The 24,422-nt window shown below is 43.6% G+C and overlaps 1 protein-coding gene and 3 long non-coding RNA genes across 6 annotated transcripts; 2 read left to right on the top strand and 2 right to left on the bottom strand.

Moving 5' to 3' along the window:
• The first annotated feature begins 43 nt into the window (after positions 1–43).
• Positions 44–5,793, top strand: LOC123490719 (dnaJ homolog subfamily A member 3, mitochondrial-like). 3 transcript variants are annotated; one of them, XR_006661024.1, is made up of 4 exons: positions 154–289; positions 3,870–3,967; positions 4,238–4,370; positions 5,003–5,793. XR_006661024.1 is itself a non-coding variant. In XM_045220605.1 (3 exons), the coding sequence occupies exons 1-3, from the start codon at positions 234–236 to the stop codon at positions 4,354–4,356; spliced, it is 273 nt and encodes a 90-aa protein (XP_045076540.1). In that variant the 5' UTR covers positions 44–233; the 3' UTR covers positions 4,357–4,371. The 3 variants fall into 3 exon arrangements, 1 of the variants encoding a protein (XP_045076540.1); XR_006661025.1 differs by lacking the exon at positions 4,238–4,370 and having other exon boundaries at positions 44–289; XM_045220605.1 differs by lacking the exon at positions 5,003–5,793 and having other exon boundaries at positions 44–289; positions 4,238–4,371.
• An 873-nt stretch (positions 5,794–6,666) lies between these two features.
• LOC123490722 lies at positions 6,667–8,785 on the bottom strand. The gene is made up of 3 exons (XR_006661028.1): positions 8,649–8,785; positions 7,272–7,349; positions 6,667–7,021 (listed from the first exon to the last, which is right to left on the bottom strand). It is a non-coding gene; the product is annotated as an uncharacterized LOC123490722 (long non-coding RNA).
• Positions 8,786–12,901: 4,116 nt separating this feature from the next.
• Positions 12,902–14,137, top strand: LOC123490720. The gene is made up of 3 exons (XR_006661026.1): positions 12,902–13,006; positions 13,281–13,413; positions 14,045–14,137. It is a non-coding gene; the product is annotated as an uncharacterized LOC123490720 (long non-coding RNA).
• Positions 14,138–16,086: 1,949 nt separating this feature from the next.
• LOC123490721 lies at positions 16,087–18,235 on the bottom strand. Its single transcript, XR_006661027.1, has 3 exons — positions 18,099–18,235; positions 16,728–16,805; positions 16,087–16,477 (listed from the first exon to the last, which is right to left on the bottom strand). It is a non-coding gene; the product is annotated as an uncharacterized LOC123490721 (long non-coding RNA).
• Positions 18,236–24,422: the final 6,187 nt, after the last annotated feature.

A 24,422-nucleotide genomic window follows, 5' to 3' on the forward strand; every position in this document is an offset into this window, starting at 1 on the left:
CACTGACCCTAGTCAATCTGGCAACCATCTGGAAATAATACATTAGATACATGTTACACTGACCCTAGTCTTGCTTGCCCAAGCTGATGGGTCTACTTGGCTTGTGTTGCTAGACTCACTGGCAGATGTGAAAAGAGGCTGGATTGACCGAACCACTGCCCTTTGTTTTGTAGATCCCTCCGGGTTGCCAGGCGGACCAGAAAATCCGTCTGCAGGGAAAGGGGATCCAGAGGATGAACAGCTATAGTTATGGAGATCACTACGTTCACATCAAGATCAGAGTACCAAAGTAAGAGTAAAAGAGAAAGAACACACACAAATCACATTTTATTAGTCGCATACATAGATTTGCAGATGTTATCGAAGTTGAAGCGAAATGCTTGTGTTTCTATCTCCAACAGTGCAGTAATACCTAGCAATACAATATAAAAATGTATACAACAGGTGGGTCTAATGCTGATTGGTTAAAACCGCATTCCAGTGTCTATTCCACAAGCTAAAAGTTAAAATGCCTATTTACTCTGCTCCATCTGACTACGCAATCCACTGTCTCATCAGCCCAGCCAGACAATTTATAAACTTGATCTCAACTATAAGAAGCATCTAGACATTATCTCACATTTATTTTAGACTAACACCATGCTGTCTGTCTCTCCAACATTTGCAACATGGTTTCAATATTCAAATTCGATCTCCAGCTGTCCCATAGTAATGAACGTGTTGGGAGTCAGGATGAGACAGACAGGCAGGCAGCGTTTCTCAGCCAGTCGAAATCATTTTTATGGATATATACAAAGAAATGTCAATAGAAAAAAGGTACAATGAAACGGAGTGCAGCTAGTTTGCAATCTTTCCTGCTTCAGTTTGAAGTGATTGCGTTAGTTGTGTTGTTGGCTATCTCCTCTGAACAACAGTATCCTGACGAGTGAGCACATTTTCTGTGCCAGGCGAAATCGTTCCTCATTAGCTCATTGTTATGGATGTCTACAAATAAATGTCACTAGAAAACAGCTTAAACAAACACAAATGCAGCTACTTTAATGTTATTCTGGCACCACTTTTTGACGTGACTAAGTTAGCCGTAGTTAGCTAGCAAGCAAGGGATAAGAACGTTGCCAGCCAGTATGGCAATGGAACATTTAGAACAAACAACTGGGTCGCATCCATAGATACAGAACAAAGAGACTGAAGAACTGGATCGCGTCTCTAGCAACCGAACCGATAGAACGAATGACCAGCCGGCTTGGGTAGCAACCCTAGATTTGTGTCGGGACTATATCTTGTGGAAGGATGAAATAGTATGAATAGATAAATCAAAATAACGTTTTTAATGAAAATATGTCAATCATTATTTGTATATGTTGGTACCTGTTGTATAAAAGTGATAATGCCCAAGAAGCTGGTGTTTGGAGGATATATTGGCACGGTTTGCCGGCCCGAGACGAACAACACCCGTGCCAATATATCCTCCAAACACCGGTTTCGAGAGCATTATCACTGAAATATGAGCAGGCTATTATATTGTGGCGAACACAGCATTAGGCCTAGATATTATATTGTGGCAAACACAGCATTAGGCCTACAGTTCGAACGTAATTTGTCCAGAGGGCACCAATTAAAAAGACGGATCGAATTTAATAAAAATGTCAGAGTTAAAGAAAACAGGTTTTGCATATTAAAAAAAACTGGTTTCGTTTAATAAATAGGCTTACAATAATAACCATGATTAATAATAATGATAAAACAAATTATTATAAATAAATGTATGTTTCAAAATTGCATCCTACCTGAATAGGGATTTGCACAGTAGCCTGCATTTGGATGCTCCAAAGGCCTTCTCATCTTAGACTGATGATAGACACCCTATCCTGGACAATTTGGCCAGCTATGATTTTATCGTCTTTATATTTTGTTGGGGGGCCAAAAGCCGGCAACTAGGCCTACCAGTGTAAACATGTAGTGCACATAAAAAGAACTTGAGGTTAAATTCCCATATACCAAATAAAAAATGTATGGGTTTCCATTGCGTTTTCAACTCTAGGCCTACTGATGGTTTTGTCACTAAAAATGTTGCGCAAAGGCATAGCGAATGTGTCCACTCTGGTATTAACACTAACAACACCCATGCCAATATATCCTCCAAACACCAGCTTCTCTGGCATTATCCCTGAAACATAATACACACATAATCTGATAGGAACTAAACTCAGCAAAAAAAGAAGCGTCCTCTCACTGTCAACTGCGTTTATTTTCAGCAAACTTAACATGTGTAAATATTTGTATGAACATACCAAGATTCAATAACTGAGACATAAACTGAACATTATTCCACAGACATGTGACTAACAGAAATTGAATAATGTGTCCCTGAACAAAGGGGGGGTCAAAATCAAAAGTAACAGTCAGTATCTGGTGTGACCACCAGCTGCATTAAGTACTGCAGTGCATCTCCTCATGGACTGCACCAGATTTGCCAGTTCTTGCTGTGAGATGATACCCCACTCTTCCACCAAGGCACCTGCAAGTTCCCTGACATTTTTGGGGGGAATGGCCCTAGCCCTAACACTCCGATCCAACAGGTCCCAGACGTGCTCAATGGGATTGAGATCCGGGCTCTTCGCTGGCCATGGCAGAACACTGACATTCCTGTCTTGAAGGAAATCACGCACAGAACGAGCAGTATGGCTGGTGGCATTGTCATGCTGGAGGGTCATGTCAGGATGAGCCTGCAGGAAGGGTACTACATGAGGGAGGAGGATGTCTTCCCTGTAACGCACAGCGTTGAGATTGCCTGCAATGACAACAAGCTCAGTCCGATGATGCTGACAAACCGCCCCAGACCATGACGGACCATCCACCTCCAAATCGATCCCACTCCAGAGTACAGCCTTCGGTGTAACGCTCATTCCTTCGACGATAAATGCGAATCCGATCATCACCCCTGGTGAGACAAAACTGCGACTCGTCAGTGAAGAGCACTTTTTGCCAGTCCTGTCTGGTCCAGCAACGGTGGGTTTGTGCCCATAGGCGATGTTGTTGCCGGTGATGTCTGGTGAGGACCTGCCTTACAACAGGCCTACAAGCCCTCAGTCCAGCCTCTCTCAGCCTATTGCGGACAGTCTGAGCACTGATGGAGGGATTGTGCGTTCCTGCTGTAACTCGGGCAGTTGTTGTTGCCATCCTGTACCTGTCCCACAGGTGTGATGTTCGGATGTACTGATCCTGTGCAGGTGTTGTTACACGTGGTCTGCCACTACGAGGACGATCAGCTGTCCATCCTGTCTCCCTGTAGCGCTGTCTTAGGCGTCTCACAGTACGGACATTGCAATTTATTCCCCTGGCCACATTTGCAGTCCTCATGCCTCCTTGCAGCATGCCTAAGGCACGTTCACGCAGATGAGCAGGGACCCTGGGCATCTTTATTTTTGTGTTTTTCGGAGTCAGTAGAAAGGCCTCTTTAGTGTCCTAAGTTTTCATAACTGTGACCTTAATTTCCTACCGTCTAAGCTGTTAGTGTCTTAACGACCGTTCCACAGGTGCATGTTCATTCATTGTTTATGGTTCATTGAACAAGCATGGGAAACAGTGTTTAAACCCTTTACAATGAATATCTGTGAAGTTATTTGGATTTTACAAATTCTTTGAAAGACAGGGTCCTGGAAAAGAAGACAGGGTCCTTTTTTTGTTGCTGAGTTTAGAAACAGGGTGATCGTGTCTGTTGGTGCCATCTTGGAGAGTCTGTCTCACAGACGTTAACAGACACATTCACTTAACACTGTTGTCTAGCTAGCATGGTTTGTGTGACCACTTTTTGATATGTTCATGGTTAGAATAGAGTGTTCCAACCCTCTTGTCTTCTACCGCTGTAGGAAGTTAACCCATAGACAGCGCTCCCTGCTCCTGAGCTATGCAGAGGAAGAGACTGACGTGATGGGGACTGTCAACGGAGTTACTGCTACTACCACAGGTAGGTTGTTTTTACCTGGGAATTATACTATCTAGTTCCACATCCAGATCACCTTGTCTTTCTCCTGCCAGTGCTAGCCTGTCCCCTCTCAACACACACACACACTTTAAATACTTTACTTAATCTACAAATCACATTACTGCAAAGAAGGATTCAAACATTTCAAACACTCTCACACACACACGCCAAGCACATACACACACATGTTAAAACATGATGTAAACATAGGTCATATTTTGGCTGATTCATATAGTACCTGTTTTTGTCCAGGTGGGGGCAGGAGTGGTCAGCGCTCTGAGTCTGGGGCAGGACAGGACAGAACTGAGGGGCAGGAGAAGAAAGAAGAGGAGGAGGGCATCCTTTCCAAAATAAAGAAAATCTTTATCTGACAGCCACACCTCAGGTAGGACCCCTCAAACCCTTTAACGTTAGCTGTGTAATGAGTATTTGTCTGATTACAACATGAATACTATACTTTCAGGATACACACTCTAACAGATCATTTCTCCCATCTGCATTGTGGCTGTCCTATAGTATAGTGGTTTCCCCAAACTGTAGGGCGCCCCCTCTAGGGGTCGTCAGGGAGGGCGCGGTATATATCACATTAATACACATTAGACACGGCAAAATTAATAGAATTGCAAGAAAAATTAGCTTTAAAACTGCAAAGGTTATTTGCACCCCATGACAAAATATGTAGAATTGCAGGAAATAAGCTTTAAACCTGCAAAACCTCCACCAACAAGAGGGGTGTGAACAGTTTGTGTCATGAACAGTGCTTGTGCCCATAGAAATAGACGTTGCACACGCACGCACGCTGGGGGCGTGTGGTGTTCCCCTAATGCTGGGGCCCCAGAGTGAAAAAATGTGGGAACTGCTGCTATAGTAGATAATACTTGCTGCTATTTCCTCTCCTCAGGCCTATTCTATAGAACCAGCCTCACACCTGTCTCCCACCCCTACCATTAACCCTGACCAAAACAGTCACCTCATGAAGAGTTTCTCTGACCCCTATTTTTCATCTCCTCTCCCCAGGTAAGAGATCAACAGGACCGTAATGGGAGAAGGAAAGCTACTGGCCCTCTGTCCTGCTCACTACCCTCCCTCACCTAACGCCTGGATAGAGGGAGAGAGAAAGAGGGGATGGGGGTTTGGATGTATCGAAAGGACATCCATTTAGACACAGAATGGGCCACCAAGAGAGCCAAGCCCAGCCACACACTGTTCAGTCCCAAATGACACAGGTGTTGGGTTGAGAAACTAAGAACTTGTTTTACCTGGAGGGGATTCAAAATGGACACCAGCAAGTACCTGCCTGCTTGGCAAGGAATAGAGGAGAAGATTAGAAGAGAAGAAGCGAAGACAATTTCAGCTCTTCACAATGAGTGTTTCAGATGCACACATTTCTGCACAGATGATCAGGGCCTGTATTCAGAGTAGGAGTGCTGATCTAGGATCAATTTCCCCTTGTCCATTGATTTTAATCTAAGAGGCAAAACTGATCCCAGATCAGCATTCCTACTCTGAGACGCTTTATGAATATGGGCCCTGATCTTACAATGTCTGGCCTGGAGAAGTGTCCAACACCTCAGGAACTACATCCATAAGATCTAGTGGTTGTATAATCTGTGCAGAATGTGTCTATAACACACCCATTGGCATCATGTTGTGGTCTGATACAGGCCCATGCATTTAGTTGTATTGTCATTGTGGTGTTGTATGTGTGAGTGACAACACAGCTGTGCAAGACTTATGTCATGAATAAATTATTGAAGCTGAAATACAACTTCATCATACATAAAAATCCTTAATTGTGGTAAACGTATTTGATAATCAGAGTTGTATCAGTGCATCTCTAAACCCTTCTGGAATACAGTATAGGTGGACAGTGTTTATTTGGTACCAAATGGAAAACATTGTAACAAAGTAGTAGATATATAGTACATATACAATACTATAACACGTCTACAACAATAACACCACAATATATACAATAACATATTCAATATTCAGTATACAATAACACCACAATATATACAATAACACCACAATATATACAATAAACCACAAATACATTTCTATATATACAAAAATAATAACTATCTTGTAGGTTTCCCATGCGATCTCCTGTCACAATCACTTTTCTCTGAACCTTCTCTATATCCTTCAATTCAAATCAAATGCTTACGAGCCCTTCCCAACAACGTCCCGTCTGGACTACTGCAACTCGCTGTTGGCTGGCCTCCCTGCCTGTGCCATTAAACCCCTACAACTCATCCAGAATGCCGCAGCCCGTCTGGTGTTCAACCTTCCCCAAGTTCTCTCACGTCACCCCCTCCTCCGCACACTCCACTGGCTTCCAGTTGAAGCTCGCATCCGCTACAAGACCATGGTGCTTGCCTATGGAGCAGTGAGGGGAACGGCACCTCTGTACCTTCAGGCTCTGATCAGTCCCTACACCCAAACGAGGGCATTGCGCTCATCCACCTCTGGCCTGCTGGCTCCCCTTCCTCTGCGGAAGCATAGTTCCCGCTCAGCCCAGTCAAAACTGTTCGCTGCTCTGGCACCCCAATGGTGGAACAAGCTCCCTCACGACGCCAGGACAGCGGAGTCACTCACCACCTTCCGGAGACATTTGAAACCCCACCTCTTTAAGGAATACCTGGGATAGGATAAAGGAATCCTTCTCCTTTTGATTAACTATTTAGCAGTCTTATGGCTTGGGGGTAGAAGCTGATCAGGGTTATGTTGGTTCCAGGCAACCAGTGCATTGCAATAGACTGTACATGTTGTTTTTTGTGTGTGACTTTTTTCATTATTTGATCTTAGCGAATCACAGGACTGCGAGGCTCCAAATCAAGAAGTTCTCTAACTCAGCTTCTCATCTCCTTCTCATTTTCTTAAATAAATGGTATATCCAATGTAGAACCTGGTCGAACATCACAATAAAGTTGATAATCATCGACTTTGTCAACGTCGTCCTCCAGTGCATCACAGTGCCGAGGGGGCCCCAAGGTTGATCACTCTGACCGATCTCTGTCTGCTCTGATCTCACTGTGACAAAAGGTAGAAGCAAGATTTAGTGCAGTGTAGCCTACTGTGAATCTCTTAATCACCACAAGTGATGATGGATCTCCTTTGTTACTTTATGTAATAGTTAGCATTTTTAGCAGTCTATAGAGGATTAGAGTGTTACAGGTGAGTGAGCAATTCTGTGTGCACAGTAATTCAGTCATGATTGGCCACTTGCATCAAAGAAGCTGTGGACAAGATACACTTGTAATATGACATCATGTGTTCTTACTTTCAGGGGGATACAATTCAATACTGCGCCTCCTTTGGGTTGTCCTGTTAGGAGGATGACCTCCAACAGCTCCCAGAGCTAGTGGGACCATCAAGGAAGAGAAAAACATGAATGTGATAGAAGTCAAATAAATTACTAACAAGTGTACTTTTTTTCTCCAAAATTGGTGTGACAGAACTGGTGCAAAAATTGGTTAGGAAACTTTGTTCAGTTTGCTAATCACCATTACCTTATGGATCCTAGGAAATGTCAGGAGTAGGCATATGCACTAGTATCTATTTATCACAGTTGAGCCTATTAGGTACAAAGCCAAGGTAGTAGCCTCAACAATCTCTCACAGTCTCACGTACGAATTAGATGTTCAACTATGGGTTTTTTAAAAGTCAAATTTCGAAGTTGTTCCAAACGTCATTTAAGGTAGGGGTGTGAAATTTGTAACGTTTAAATTACATTGGTATCGTTGACATTTTGAAAAAGTCCATAGCGGGAAAAAAAATCACAGTAGTTACCACAAAACTACCCCTAACATCATCATCATCATACAGGGGGAGAGAAAAAAATGTAATTAATACCTAATGCAACAATGCTGTAACGTTAGAAGGAGATCTTTGACATTTATTTCCCACGGATATAAAGTGAAGTGCTCCGCAGGTCATCGTCGTTAACGGTTTGAAAAATGACAGAGAGTGAGACAGGGAAGCAACAGCAGCGAAGTCCTGTATGGCAATAGGCTACTTACTTAGAAGTTAAATGAGATGGCGGCAGGTAGCTTAGTGGTTAAGAGCGTTGTGCCAGTAACCGAAAGGTCGCTGGTTCTAATCCCCGAGCCGACTAGGGCGAAAAAAATCCGTCGATGTGCCCTTGAGCAAGGCACTTAACCCAAATTGCTCCTGTAAGTCGTCCTGGATAAGAGCATCTGCTAAATGACTAAAATGTAAAAGTAAGGCGATGAAATGCAAAGGTGGAATTGAGCTGCAGTGCGATAAGGGCCAGAGTCACAGTGCTGATTACATAAATGATTGCAGTTGATATGCAGCCCATTGTCAATTTCACGTTGAAACCTACTCCTGTCACATTCATGACTTCTATCACATTCATGTTTTTTTCTTCCTTGATGGTCCCACTAGCTCTGGGAGCTGTTGGAGGTCATTTTTCTCAGCTCTCGCAAAACGCGTGATTAAAATTGTCACGCGTGCTACTAGTAGATCACGAAACCATTAACATTGCAAAGCATAATAACATGCTACCTCGTCCTGTATCCTACTCCATTAGCTAGGAAGGCTTTGGGAAGTAAACCAGCCCAGTTCAGTAAGATCAATGTTGACTGGGTATATAACTTTCATCTGAGACTTAAAGAAAGAAGCAAAATATAGTCACCTTCATCAATCTTCATTGTCGGCTATTTCAGTCAATATCAGAGCGATGAAAGAGCTACTTTGTGTTAGTTTCACCGGATGAGACTTTCAGTCGTGCGATGTGAAGCACTATCCACAAGCCGACATGTATATGCTTTTGCAAGGCACCGCCCACTGCTCTACAGCTACGTCAGACACACGGTTACGTAGATGCGACACACTCCTCCCAGACCATGACGGACCCCCGCCTTTCTTTTTTTTATTTCCCCCAATGCAGTTAAAACAAAACAAAACCATGCCATAAACCACGAACTAAACCACGTGCCGCTTCGGCCAGTGATTGGATTAAATGTGATGGTTGCCAAAGTGACGGGCCCCCATCTTCAGTTATGATATGAGGCTTTTTCACGTCAAGGATATTTGTTATTGGCAGGATCATTTTATAGGTTGTGGGAAAACGTCTGCAGTATTGTCAGATAGATTTGCGGTATCTTAGGTGATTGTCAATAGCATTGGTTTTGACTGGGATGGATTATTTGTGGCAAAGTGTCGCCATCTAGTGGTGTGTTTGGGAAGGGAGGTGACAGTGAGTTGAATGCAGAGAACAGCATGCAGTAACTTCAGAGCAGACAGTAGATCGTGAGTGGTGACTGCAGTGGTGAAAAAAGTACTCACTTTTCATACTTGAGTAAAAGTAAAGATTCCTTAATTGAAAATGACTAAAGTAAAAGTCACCCTGGAAAATACTACTTCATTAAAAGTCTAAAAGTACTTAGTTTTAAATATACTTAAGTATCAAAAGTAAATGTAATTGCTAAAATATACTTAAGTATCAAAAGTTATATTTTAAATCATTTCAAATTCCTTAGATTAAGCAAACTGAACAATTTTCTTGTTTTTTTATTTAAGGATAGCCAGGGGCACACTCCAACATTCAGACATCATTTACAAGACGCTCTTATCCAGAGCGATTTAGAGTTAGTGAGTGCATACATTTTCATACTGGCCCCCGTGGGAAACGAACCCACAACCCTGAGTGGCGCAGTGGTCTAAGGCACTGCATCGCAGTGCTAACTGTGCCACTAGATCCTGGTTCGAATCCAGGCTCTGTCTTAGCCGGCCGCGACCGAGACGCATGGGCGGCGCACTAATTGGCCCAGCGTCGTCCAGGGTAGGGGAGGGAATGGCCGGCAGGGATGTAGCTCAGTTGATAGAGCATGGCGTTTGCAACGCCAGTGTTGGGGGTTTGATTCCCACTGGGGGCCAGTATAAAAAAAATATATATATATATATTCACTAACTGTAAGTCGCTCTGGATAAGAGCGTCTGCTAAATGACGTAAATGTAATGTAATGTAACCCTGGCGTTGCAAGCGCCATGCTCTACCAACTGAGCTACAGGGGACTATAACCATATCAGAGGCAGTAGGGATGACCATTGATGTTTTCTTGATAAGTGCGTGAATTGGACCATTTTCCTGTCCTGCTAAGCATTCAAAATGTAAGGAGTACGTTTGGCTGTCTGTAGTATGGCAATGGAACAATAAGAACGAACGACTGGGTCGCGTCTCTAGCAACCGAACCGATAGAACAAACGACCAGCCGGCTTGGGTAGCAACCCTAGATTTGTGTCGGGACTATATATTGTGGAAGGATGAAATAGTATGAATAATTAATCAAAATAAAGTTTTTAATGAAAATATGTCAATCATTATTTGAATATGTTGGTAAGCTATTGTATAAAAGTATTAATGCCATCGAAGCTGGTGTTTGGAGGATATATTGGCAGGGTTTGTCGGCCGGAGACGAACAACACCCGTGCCAATATATTTGCCGGCCCGAGACGAACAACACCCGTGCCAATATATCCTCCAAACACCGGTTTCGAGAGCATTATCACTGAAATATGAGCAGGCTATTATATTGTGGCAAACACAGCATTAGGCCTAGATATTATATTGTGGCAAACACAGCATTAGGCCTAGAGTTGGAACGTAATTTGTCCAGAGAGCACCAATTAAAAAGATGGATCGAATTTAATGAAAATGTCAGGTTTTGCATATATAAAAAAAAAATGGTTTCGTTTAATAAATAGGCTTACAATAATAACCATGATTAATAATAATAATAATAATAATAATAATAATAATGATACAACTAATTATTATAAATAAATGTATGTTTGAAAATTGCGTCCTACCTGAATAGGGATTTGCACAGTAGCCTGCATTTGGATGCTCCAAAGGCCTTCTCATCTTAGTCCTCTACAATATTAAATATTATATTAAACTGATGATAGACAGCCTCTCCTGGACAATTTGGCCAGCTACGATTTTATCGTCTTTATATTTTTTTGGGGGGGCCAAAAGCCGGCAACTAGGCCTACCAGTGTAAACGTGTAGTGCACATTAAAATAACTTGACGTTACATTCCCATGTACCAAATAAAAATTACAAATTAAATGGGTTTCCGTTGCGTTTTCAACTCTAGGCCTACTGATGGTTTTGTCACTAAAAATGTTGCGCAAAGGCATAGCGAATGTGCCCACTCTGGTATTAACACTAACAACACCCATGCCAATATATCCTCAAAACACCGGCATCTCTGGCATTATAACTGAAACATAATACACACATTATCTGATAGGAACTAAACTCAGCAAAAAAATAAGTGTCCTTTTTGTAAAATATTCGTATGAAGATACCAAGATTCAATAACTGAGACATAAACTGAACAAGTTCCACAGACATGTGACTAACATAAATTGAATAATGTGTCCCTGAACAAAGGGGGGGTCAAAATCAAAAGTACCAGTCAGTATCTGGTGTGACCACCAGCTGCATTAAGTACTGCAGTGCATCTCCTCATGGACTGCACCAGATTTGCCAGTTCTTGATGTGAGATGTTACCCCACTCTTCCACCAAGGCACCTGCAAGTTCCCTGACATTTCTGGGGGAATGGCCCTAGCCCTAACACTCTGATCCAACAGGTCCCAAACGTGCTCAATGGGATTGAGATCCGGGCTCTTCGCTGGCCATGGCAGAACACTGACATTCCTGTCTTGAAGGAAATCACGCACAGAACGAGCAGTATGGCTGGTGGCATTGTCATGCTGGAGGGTCATGTCAAGATGAGCCTGCAGGAAGGGTACCACATGAGGGAGGAGGATGTCTTCCTGTAACGCACAGCGTTGAGATTGCCTGCAATGACAACAAGCTCAGTCCGATGATGCTGACAAACCGCCCCAGACCATGACGGACCATCCACCTCCAAATCGATCCCACTCCAGAGTACAGCCTTCGGGTGTAACGCTCATTCCTTCGACGATAAATGCGAATCCGATCATCACCCCTGGTGAGACAAAACTGCGACTCGTCAGTGAAGAGCACTTTTTGCCAGTCCTGTCTGGTCCAGCAACGGTGGGTTTGTGCCCATAGGCGATGTTGTTGCCGGTGATGTCTGGTGAGGACCTGCCTTACAACAGGCCTACAAGCCCTCAGTCCAGCCTCTCTCAGCCTATTGCGGACAGTCTGAGCACTGATGGAGGGATTGTGCGTTCCTGCTGTAACTCGGGCAGTTGTTGTTGCCATCCTGTACCTGTCCCACAGGTGTGATGTTCGGATGTACTGATCCTGTGCAGGTGTTGTTACACGTGGTCTGCCACTACGAGGACGATCAGCTGTCCATCCTGTCTCCCTGTAGCTGTCTTAGGCGTCTCACAGTACGGACATTGCAATTTATTCCCTGGCCACATTTGCAGTCCTCATGCCTCCTTGCAGCATGCCTAAGGCACGTTCACGCAGATGAGCAGGGACCCTGGGCATCTTTATTTTGGTGTTTTTCGGAGTCAGTAGAAAGGCCTCTTTAGTGTCCTAAGTTTTCATAACTGTGACCTTAATTTCCTACCGTCTAAGCTGTTAGTGTCTTAACGACCGTTCCACAGGTGCATGTTCATTCATTGTTTATGGTTCATTGAACAAGCATGGGAAACAGTGTTTAAACCCTTTACAATGAATATCTGTGAAGTTATTTGGATTTTACAAATTCTTTGAAAGACAGGGTCCTGGAAAAGAAGACAGGGTCCTTTTTTGTTGTTGCTGAGTTTAGAAACAGGGTGATCGTGTCTGTTGGTGCCATCTTGCGGAGAGTCTGTCTCACAGACGTTAACAGACACATTCACTTAACACTGTTGTCTAGCTAGCATGGTTTTGTGTGACCACTTTTTTGATATGTTCATGGTTAGAATAGAGTGTTCCAACCCTCTTGTCTTCTACCGCTGTAGGAAGTTAACCCATAGACAGCGCTCCCTGCTCCTGAGCTATGCAGAGGAAGAGACTGACGTGTTGGGGACTGTCAACGGAGTTACTGCTACTACCACAGGTAGGTTGTTTTTACCTGGGAATTATACTATCTAGTTCCACATCCAGATCACCTTGTCTTTCTCCTGCCAGTGCTAGCCTGTCCCCTCTCAACACACACACACACTTTAAATACTTTACTTAATCTACAAATCACATTACTGCAAAGAAGGATTCAAACATTTCAAACACTCTCACACACACACACACGCCAAGCACATACACACACATGTTAAAACATGATGTAAACATGGGTCATATTTGGGCTGATTCATATAGTACCTGTTTTTGTCCAGGTGGGGGCAGGAGTGGTCAGCGCTCTGAGTCTGGGGCAGGACAGGACAGAACAGAGGGGCAGGAGAAGAAAGAAGAGGAGGAGGGCATCCTTTCCAAAATAAAGAAAATCTTTATCTGACAGCCACACCTCAGGTAGGACCCCTCAAACCCTTTAACGTTAGCTGTGTAATGAGTATTTGTCTGATTACAACATGAATACTATACTTTCAGGATACACACTCTAACAGATCATTTCTCCCATCTGCATTGTGGCTGTCCTATAGTATAGTGGTTCCCAAACTGTGGGCGCGGCCCCTCTAGGGTCAGTCAGGAGGCGCGGGTATATATCACATTAATACACATTAGACACGGCAAAATTAATAGAATTGCAAGAAAATTAGCTTTAAAACTGCAAAAGGTTGTTTGCACCCCATGACAAAATATGTAGAATTGCAGGAAATAAGCTTTAAACCTGCAAAACCTCCACCAACAAGAGGGGTGTGAACAGTTTGTGTCATGAACAGTGCTTGTGCCCATAGAAATAGACGTTGCGCACGCACGCACGCTGGGGGGGGCGTGTGGTGTTCCCTAATGCTGGGGCCCCAGAGTGAAAAAATGTGGGAACTGCTGCTATAGTAGATAATACTTGCTGCTATTTCCTCTCCTCAGGCCTATTCTATAGAACCAGCCTCACACTGTCTCCCACCCCTACCATTAACCCTGACCAAAACAGTCACCTCATGAAGAGTTTCTCTGACCCCTATTTATCATCTCCTCTCCCCAGGTAAGAGATCAACAGGACCATAATGGGAGAAGGTAAGCTACTGGCCCTCTGTCCCGCTCACTACCCTCCCTCACCTACCGCCTGGATAAAGTGGATGGGTGTATGGAAGGACATCCATTTAGACACAGAACGGGCCACCAAGAAAGCCAAGCCCAGCCACACACTTTTCAGTCCCAAATGACACAGGTGTTGGGTTGAGAAACTAATAACTTGTTTTACCTGGAGGGGATTCAAAATGGACACCAGCAAGTACCTGCCTGTTGGCAAAGAATAGAGGAGAGAAGAAGCGAAGAGGAGAGAAGAAGCGAAGACAATTTCAGCAAGCTCTTCACAATGAGTGTTTTAGATGCACACATTTCTGCACAGATGATCAGGGCCTGTATTCAGAGTAGGAGTGCTGATCTAGGATCAGTTTCCCCTTGTCCATTCATTTTAATCTAAGAGGCAAAACTGATCCCAGATCAGCATTCCTACTCTTGAGACGCTTTCTGAATATGGGCCCTGATCTTACAATGTCTGGCCTGGAGAAGTGTCCAACACCTCAGGAACCACGTCCATAAGATCTAGTGGTTGTATAATCTGTGCAGAATGTGTCTATAACACACCCATTGGCATCATGTTGTGGTCTGATACAGGCCCATGCATTTAGTTGTATTGTCATTGTGGTGTTGTATGTGTGAGTGACAACACAGCTGTGCAAGACTTATGTCATGAATAAATTATTGAAGCTGAAATACAACTTCATCATACATAAAAATCCTTAATTGTGGTAAACGTATTTGATAATCAGAGTTGTATCAGTGCATCTCTAAACCCTTCTGGAATACAGTATAGGTGGACAGTGTTTATTTGGTACCAAATGGAAAACATTGTAACAAAGTAGTAGATATATAGTACATATACAATACTATAACACGTCTACAACAATAACACCACAATATATACAATAACATATTCAATATTCAGTATACAATAACACCACAATATATACAATAACACCACAATATATACAATAACACCACAAATACATTTCTATATATACAAAAATAATAACTATCTTGTAGGTTTCCCATGCGATCTCCTGTCACAATCACTTTTCTCTGAACCTTCTCTATATCCTTCAATTCAAATCAAATGCTTACGAGCCCTTCCCAACAACGTCCCGTCTGGACTACTGCAACTCGCTGTTGGCTGGCCTCCCTGCCTGTGCCATTAAACCCCTACAACTCATCCAGAATGCCGCAGCCCGTCTGGTGTTCAACCTTCCCAAGTTCTCTCACGTCACCCCCCTCCTCCGCACACTCCACTGGCTTCCAGTTGAAGCTCGCATCCGCTACAAGACCATGGTGCTTGCCTATGGAGCAGTGAGGGGAACGGCACCTCTGTACCTTCAGGCTCTGATCAGTCCCTACACCCAAACGAGGGCATTGCGCTCATCCACCTCTGGCCTGCTGGCTCCCTTCCTCTGCGGAAGCATAGTTCCCGCTCAGCCCAGTCAAAACTGTTCGCTGCTCTGGCACCCCAATGGTGGAACAAGCTCCCTCACGACGCCAGGACAGCGGAGTCACTCACCACCTTCCGGAGACATTTGAAACCCCACCTCTTTAAGGAATACCTGGGATAGGATAAAGGAATCCTTCTACCCCCCCAATTGTAAAGTGGTTATCCCACTGGCTATAGGGTGAACGCACCAATTTGTGAGTCGCTCTGGCTAAGAGCGTCTGCTAAATGACGTTAATGTGCCCTTGAGCAAGGCACTTAACCCTAATTGCTCCTGTAAGTCGCTCTGGATAAGAGCGTCTGCTAAATGACTAAAATGTAAATGTAAATGAGAATAAAACATAATAAAATAGGAACACAAGGAATAAATACACAATGAGTAACGATAACTTGGCTATATAAATAGTAGCAGCAGCGTACAGTATGTGATGAGTGGTTAAGTGTGTCTGTGTTTCGACAGTATGCTTGTGTGTATGTATGTATATATATATATGTATATGTATGTGTTGGAATGTCAGTATGAGTGTGTGGGTAGAGTCAAAATGGTCAGTGCAGATAGTCTGGTAGCTATTTGATTAACTATTTAGCAGTCTTATGGCTTGGGGGTAGAAGCTGATCAGGGTTATGTTGGTTCCAGGCAACCAGTGCATTGCAATAGACTGTACATGTTGTTTTTTGTGTGTGACTTTTTTCATTATTTGATCTTAGCGAATCACAGGACTGCGAGGCTCCAAATCAAGAAGTTCTCTAACTCAGCTTCTCATCTCCTTCTCATTTTCTTAAATAAATGGTATATCCAATGTAGAACCTGGTCGAACATCACAATAAAGTTGATAATCATCGACTTTGTCAACGTCGTCCTCCAGTGCATCACAGTGCCGAGGGGGCCCCAAGGTTGATCACTCTGACCGATCTCTGTCTGCTCTGATCTCACTGTGACAAAAGGTAGAAGCAAGATTTAGTGCAGTGTAGCCTACTGTGAATCTCTTAATCACCACAAGTGATGATGGATCTCCTTTGTTACTTTATGTAATAGTTAGCATTTTTAGCAGTCTATAGAGGATTAGAGTGTTACAGGTGAGTGAGCAATTCTGTGTGTACAGTAATTCAGTCATGATTGGTCACTTGCATCAAAGAAGCTGTGGACAAGATACACTTGTAATATGACATCATGTGTTCTTACTTTCAGGGGGATCCAATTCAATACTGCGCCTCCTTTGGTTTGTCCTGTTAGGAGGATGACCTCCAACAGCTCCCAGAGCTAGTGGGACCATCAAGGAAGAAAAAAACATGAATGTGATATAAGTCTAAGAAATTACTAACAAGTGTACTTTTTTTCTCCAAAATTGGTGTGACAGAACTGGTGCAAAAAATTGGTTAGGAAACTTTGTTCAGTTTGCTAATCACCATTACCTTATGGATCCTAGGAAATGTCAGGAGTAGGCATATGCACTAGTATCTATTTATCACACTTGAGCCTATTAGGTACAAAGCCAAGGTAGTAGCCTCAACGATCTCTCACAGTCTCACGTACGAATTAGATGTTCAACTATGGGTTTTTTAAAAGTCAAATTTCGAAGTTGTTCCAAACGTCATTTAAGGTAGGGGTGTGAAATGTGTAACTTTAAATTACATTGGTATCGTTGACATTTTGAAAAAGTCCATAGCGGGAAAAAAAATCATAGTAATCACAAAACTACCCCTAACATCAACATCATCATACAGGGGGAGAGAAAAAAATGTAATTAATACCTAATGCAACAATGCTGTAACGTTAGGAGATCTTTGACATTTATTTCCCACGGATATAAAGTGAAGTGCTCCGCAGGTCATCGTCGTTAACGGTTTGAAAAATGACAGAGAGTGAGACAGGGAAGCAACAGCAGCGAAGTCCTGTATGGCAACAGGCTACTTACTTAGAAGTTAAATGAGATGGCGGCAGGTAGCTTAGTGGTTAAGAGCGTTGTGCCAGTAACCGAAAGGTCGCTGGTTCTAATCCCCGAGCCGACTAGGGCGAAAAAAATCCGTCGATGTGCCCTTGAGCAAGGCACTTAACCCAAATTGCTCCTGTAAGTCGTCCTGGATAAGAGCATCTGCTAAATGACTAAAATGTAAAAGTAAGGCGATGAAATGCAAAGGTGGAATTGAGCTGCAGTGCGATAAGGGCCAGAGTCACAGTGCTGATTACATAAATGATTGCAGTTGATATGCAGCCCATTGTCAATTTCACGTTGAAACCTACTCCTGTCACATTCATGACTTCTATCACATTCATGTTTTTTTCTTCCTTGATGGTCCCACTAGCTCTGGGAGCTGTTGGAGGTCATTTTTCTCAGCTCTCGCAAAACGCGTGATTAAAATTGTCACGCGTGCTACTAGTAGATCACGAAACCATTAACATTGCAAAGCATAATAACATGCTACCTCGTCCTGTATCCTACTCCATTAGCTAGGAAGGCTTTGGGAAGTAAACCAGCCCAGTTCAGTAAGATCAATGTTGACTGGGTATATAACTTTCATCTGAGACTTAAAGAAAGAAGCAAAATATAGTCACCTTCATCAATCTTCATTGTCGGCTATTTCAGTCAATATCAGAGCGATGAAAGAGCTACTTTGTGTTAGTTTCACCGGATGAGACTTTCAGTCGTGCGATGTGAAGCACTATCCACAAGCCGACATGTATATGCTTTTGCAAGGCACCGCCCACTGCTCTACAGCTACGTCAGACACACGGTTACGTAGATGCGACACACTCCTCCCAGACCATGACGGACCCCCGCCTTTCTTTTTTTATTTCCCCCAATGCAGTTAAAACAAAACAAAACCATGCCATAAACCACGAACTAAACCACGTGCCGCTTCGGCCAGTGATTGGATTAAATGTGATGGTTGCCAAAGTGACGGGCCCCCATCTTCAGTTATGATATGAGGCTTTTTCACGTCAAGGATATTTGTTATTGGCAGGATCATTTTATAGGTTGTGGGAAAACGTCTGCAGTATTGTCAGATAGATTTGCGGTATCTTAGGTGATTGTCAATAGCATTGGTTTTGACTGGGATGGATTATTTGTGGCAAAGTGTCGCCATCTAGTGGTGTGTTTGGGAAGGGAGGTGACAGTGAGTTGAATGCAGAGAACAGCATGCAGTAACTTCAGAGCAGACAGTAGATCGTGAGTGGTGACTGCAGTGGTGAAAAAAGTACTCACTTTTCATACTTGAGTAAAAGTAAAGATTCTTTAATTGAAAAGGACTAAAGTAAAAGTCACCCTGGAAAATACTACTTCATTAAAAGTCTAAAAGTACTTGGTTTTAAATATACTTAAGTATCAAAAGTAAATGTAATTGCTAAAATATACTTAAGTATCAAAAGTTATATTTTAAATCATTTCAAATTCCTTAGATTAAGCAAACTGAACAATTTTCTTGTTTTTTTATTTAAGGATAGCCAGGGGCACACTCCAACATTCAGACATCATTTACAAGACGCTCTTATCCAGAGCGATTTAGAGTTAGTGAGTGCATACATTTTCATACTGGCCCCCGTGGGAAACGAACCCACAACCCTGAGTGGCGCAGTGGTCTAAGGCACTGCATCGCAGTGCTAACTGTGCCACTAGATCCTGGTTCGAATCCAGGCTCTGTCTTAGCCGGCCGCGACCGGGAGACGCATGGGCGGCGCACAATTGGCCCAGCGTCGTCCAGGGTAGGGGAGGGAATGGCCGGCAGGGATGTAGCTCAGTTGATAGAGCATGGCGTTTGCAACGCCAGTGTTGTGGGTTTGATTCCCACTGGGGGCCAGTATAAAAAAAAATATATATATATATTCACTAACTGTAAGTCGCTCTGGATAAGAGCGTCTGCTAAATGACGTAAATGTAATGTAATGTAACCCTGGCGTTGCAAGCGCCATGCTCTACCAACTGAGCTACAGGGGACTATAACCATATCAGAGGCAGTAGGGATGACCATTGATGTTTTCTTGATAAGTGCGTGAATTGGACCATTTTCCTGTCCTGCTAAGCATTCAAAATGTAAGGAGTACGTTTGGCTGTCTGTAGTATGGCAATGGAACAATAAGAACGAACGACTGGGTCGCGTCTCTAGCAACCGAACCGATAGAACAAACGACCAGCCGGCTTGGGTAGCAACCCTAGATTTGTGTCGGGACTATATATTGTGGAAGGATGAAATAGTATGAATAATTAATCAAAATAAAGTTTTTAATGAAAATATGTCAATCATTATTTGAATATGTTGGTAACCTATTGTATAAAAGTGATAATGCCCTCGAAGCTGGTGTTTGGAGGATATATTGGCAGGGTTTGCCGGCCCGAGACGAACAACACCCGTGCCAATATATTTGCCGGCCCGAGACGAACAACACCCATGCCAATATATCCTCCAAACACCGGTTTCGAGAGCATTATCACTGAAATATGAGCAGGCTATTATATTGTGGCAAACACAGCATTAGGCCTGGATATTATATTGTGGCAAACACAGCATTAGGCATAGAGTTGGAACGTAATTTGTCCAGAGAGCACCAATTAAAAAGACGGATCGAATTTAATGAAAATGTCAGGTTTTGCATATAAAAAAAAAAAATGGTTTCGTTTAATAAATAGGCTTACAATAATAACCATGATTAATAATAATAATAATAATAATAATAATAATGATACAACTAATTATTATAAATAAATGTATGTTTGAAAATTGCGTCCTACCTGAATAGGGATTTGCACAGTAGCCTGCATTTGGATGCTCCAAAGGCCTTCTCATCTTAGTCCTCTACAATATTAAATATTATATTAAACTGATGATAGACAGCCTCTCCTGGACAATTTGGCCAGCTACGATTTTATCGTCTTTATATTTTTTGGGGGGCCAAAAGCCGGCAACTAGGCCTACCAGTGTAAACGTGTAGTGCACATTAAAATAACTTGACGTTACATTCCCATGTACCAAATAAAAATTACAAATTAAATGGGTTTCCGTTGCGTTTTCAACTCTAGGCCTACTGATGGTTTTGTCACTAAAAATGTTGCGCAAAGGCATAGCGAATGTGCCCACTCTGGTATTAACACTAACAACACCCATGCCAATATATCCTCAAAACACCGGCATCTCTGGCATTATAACTGAAACATAATACACACATTATCTGATAGGAACTAAACTCAGCAAAAAAATAAGTGTCCTTTTTGTAAAATATTCGTATGAAGATACCAAGATTCAATAACTGAGACATAAACTGAACAAGTTCCACAGACATGTGACTAACATAAATTGAATAATGTGTCCCTGAACAAAGGGGGGGTCAAAATCAAAAGTACCAGTCAGTATCTGGTGTGACCACCAGCTGCATTAAGTACTGCAGTGCATCTCCTCATGGACTGCACCAGATTTGCCAGTTCTTGATGTGAGATGTTACCCCACTCTTCCACCAAGGCACCTGCAAGTTCCCTGACATTTCTGGGGGGAATGGCCCTAGCCCTAACACTCTGATCCAACAGGTCCCAAACGTGCTCAATGGGATTGAGATCCGGGCTCTTCGCTGGCCATGGCAGAACACTGACATTCCTGTCTTGAAGGAAATCACGCACAGAACGAGCAGTATGGCTGGTGGCATTGTCATGCTGGAGGGTCATGTCAAGATGAGCCTGCAGGAAGGGTACCACATGAGGGAGGAGGATGTCTTCCCTGTAACGCACAGCGTTGAGATTGCCTGCAATGACAACAAGCTCAGTCCGATGATGCTGACACACCGCCCCAGACCATGACGGACCCTCCACCTCCAAATCGATCCCGCTCCAGAGTACAGGCCTCAGTGTAACGCTCATTCCTTCGATGATAAACGCGAATCCGACCATCACCCCTGGTGAGACAAAACCGCGACTCGTCAGTGAAGAGCACTTTTTGCCAGTCCTGTCTGGTCCAGCGACGGTGGGTTTGTGCCCATACGCAACGTTGTTGCCGGTGATGTCTGGTGAGGACCTGCCTTACAACAAACCTACAAGCCCTCAGTCCAGCCTCTCTCAGCCTATTGCGGACAGTCTGATCACTGATGGAGGGATTGTGCGTTCCGGGTGTAACTCAGGCAGTTGTTGTTGCCATCCTGTACCTGTCCCACAGAAGTGATTTTTGGATGTACAGATCCTGTGCAGGTGTTCTTACACGTGGTCTGCCACTGCGAGGACAATCAGCTGTCCGTCCTGTCTCCCTGTAGCGCTGTCTTAGGCGTCTCACAGTACGGACATAGCAATTTATTGCCCTGGCCACATCTGCAGTCTTCATGCCTCCTTGCACCATGCCTAAGGCACGTTCACGCAGATGAGCAGGGACCCTGGGCATCTTTATTTTGGTGTTTTTCGGAGTCAGTAGAAAGGCCTCTTTAGTGTCCTAAGTTTTCATAACTGTGACCTTAATTTCCTACCGTCTGTAAGCTGTTAGTGTCTTAACGACCGTTCCACAGGTGCATGTTCATTAATTGTTTATGGTTCATTGAACAGTGTTTAAACCCTTTACAATGAAGATCTGTGAAGTTATTTGGATTTTTACTAATTATCTTTGAAAGACAGGGTCCTGGAAAAAGGTTTCTTTTTTAGCTGAGTTTAGAAACAGGGTAATCGTGTCTGTTGGTGCCATCTTGCGGAGAGTCTGTCTCACAGACGTTAACAGACACATTCACCTAACACTGTTGTCTAGCTAGCATGGTTTTGTGTGACCACTGTTTTCACTTCTTCATGGTTAGAATAGTGTTATTAACCATCCCTCTTGTCTTCTACCGCTGTAGGAAGTTAACCCATAGACAGCGCTCCCTGCTCCTACAAATCACATTACTGCAAAGAAGGATTCAAACATTTCAAACACTCTCACATACACACACACATGTTAAAACATGATGTAAACATGGGTCATATTTGGGCTGATGCAGGTAGTACCTATTTTGTCCAGGTGGGGGCAGGAGTGGTCAGCGCTCTGAGTCTGGGGCAGGACAGGACAGAACAGAGGGGCAGGAGAAGAAAGAAGAGGAGGAGGGCATCCTTTCCAAAATAAAGAAAATCTTTATCTGACAGCCACACCTCAGGTAGGACCCCTCAACCCCTTTAACGTTAGCTGTGTAATGAGTATTTGTCTGATTACAACATGAATACTATACTTTCAGGATACACACTCTAACAGATCATTTCTCCCACCTGCATTGTGGCTGTCCTATAGTATAGTGGTTCCCAAACTGTGGGGCGCGCCCCCTCTAGGGGTCGTCAGGGAGGGCGCGGGTATATATCACATGAATACACATTAGACACGGCAAAATGAATAGAATTGCAAGAAAATTAGCTTTAAAACTGCAAAATGTTGTTTGCACCCCATGACAAAATGTGTAGAATTGCAGGAAATAAGATTTAAACCTGCAAAACCTCCACCAACAAGAGGGGTGTGAACAGTTTGTGTCATGAACAGTGCTTGTGCTCATGGTCCTCTGTAGCTCAATTGGTAGAGCATGGTGCTTGTAACGCCAGGGTAGTGGGTTCGATCCCCGGGACCACCCATATGTAAAAATGTATGCGCACATGATTGTAAGTCACTTTGGATAAAAGCGTCTGCTAAATGGCATATTTGGAAACTGCTGCTATAGTTAGATAATACCTGCTGCTAATTCCTCTCCACAGGCCTATTCTATAGAACGATTAGTTACCGGAGTGTAACTCCAGTTCTATGAGTGGAGCGGAGCCCCATAGGGGAGCTCTGCTCCTAGTGGTTTACCCTCTGCCCTAAGGCAGCAGCAGCCTGAGACAAAATTATGCACACACCTACAGCCAATAGGAGTACAGGTGTCCCTATAAGAGGGGATGCCTCCCCTCAATCAGCCTCCCGAGATATTTTTCTTCAGCGAGACTAGAGAGGGTCGGCAGGGCCTTAAGTCCTATGGGGCTCCGCTCCACTCATAGAACTGGAGTTACACTCCGGTAACTAATCGTTCTATATCGTGGAGCTCCGCCCCCATAGGGGAGCTCTGCTCCTAGTGGTTTAAGGCGGAGCGTAGCGCTCCCAAAATGTACTCCCTGCCGAGCCTAACACTTCCCATCGAAACGAAAGTCAGGCCTAGCAATGGCTGCAACCGAGTCCCGCAGTACTGCAACTAAAAACCCCTACGGGCGTCACAATATACCGCGTCATCGGTTAAAGACCCGCCCCACCTAGTCCAATGGCAATGCCAATGACTAGTGGGCAGATCACCAGAATAGAAGCCATACTAACCTGTACTAGCAGATAGATGTGCCTCAATATCCTGTGAAAACACTACCGACCACTAATGGAATGACATCAAGTGTCACTCTACATTGTGAACGCGGTAGACCGCCTCACTCACTCAATGGAATCCCAGAGATTAGTGGGCAGGAACAAAAACATGAGTCATACTAACTGAACAAGCAGATAGATGACCTCACATTCTGTAATCAACGCATGCCTCTACTGTACTGACCCTGTACAGACAGAGCCAAAGAGTTAGAAAACACATCTGTCAAAAACACGTCTTCCTAACCAAATCGGACCTGATGGAAACCTGTGTCCACAGTCCTGCTTCTCCTCTCTTTCTTGCTCAAGATCTCCCTTCAGCCACGCTGAGTACAGATCGAGCCAGAGAATTAGAAGACATATCTAAGAGATAGAAACAGATAAATGGAGACGGCGTCGACCAGGATGCTGCTCTACAGATATCCTCTACTCCTGTTCCTCTGAAAAGGGCAGTAGAAGCCGCTACTCCACGAGTGGAGTGAGCTCTGATACCCTGAGGCAATTGCCGCCCTGCTACCTCATAAGCTGTCTCAATGCCTTCACAAAGCCAGTGAGACAACCTCTGTTTTGAAAGTGG

Source organism: Coregonus clupeaformis, unplaced genomic scaffold (genome assembly GCF_020615455.1).
Source record: "Coregonus clupeaformis isolate EN_2021a unplaced genomic scaffold, ASM2061545v1 scaf4545, whole genome shotgun sequence".
NCBI classification, from domain to species: Eukaryota; Metazoa; Chordata; class Actinopteri; order Salmoniformes; family Salmonidae; genus Coregonus; species Coregonus clupeaformis.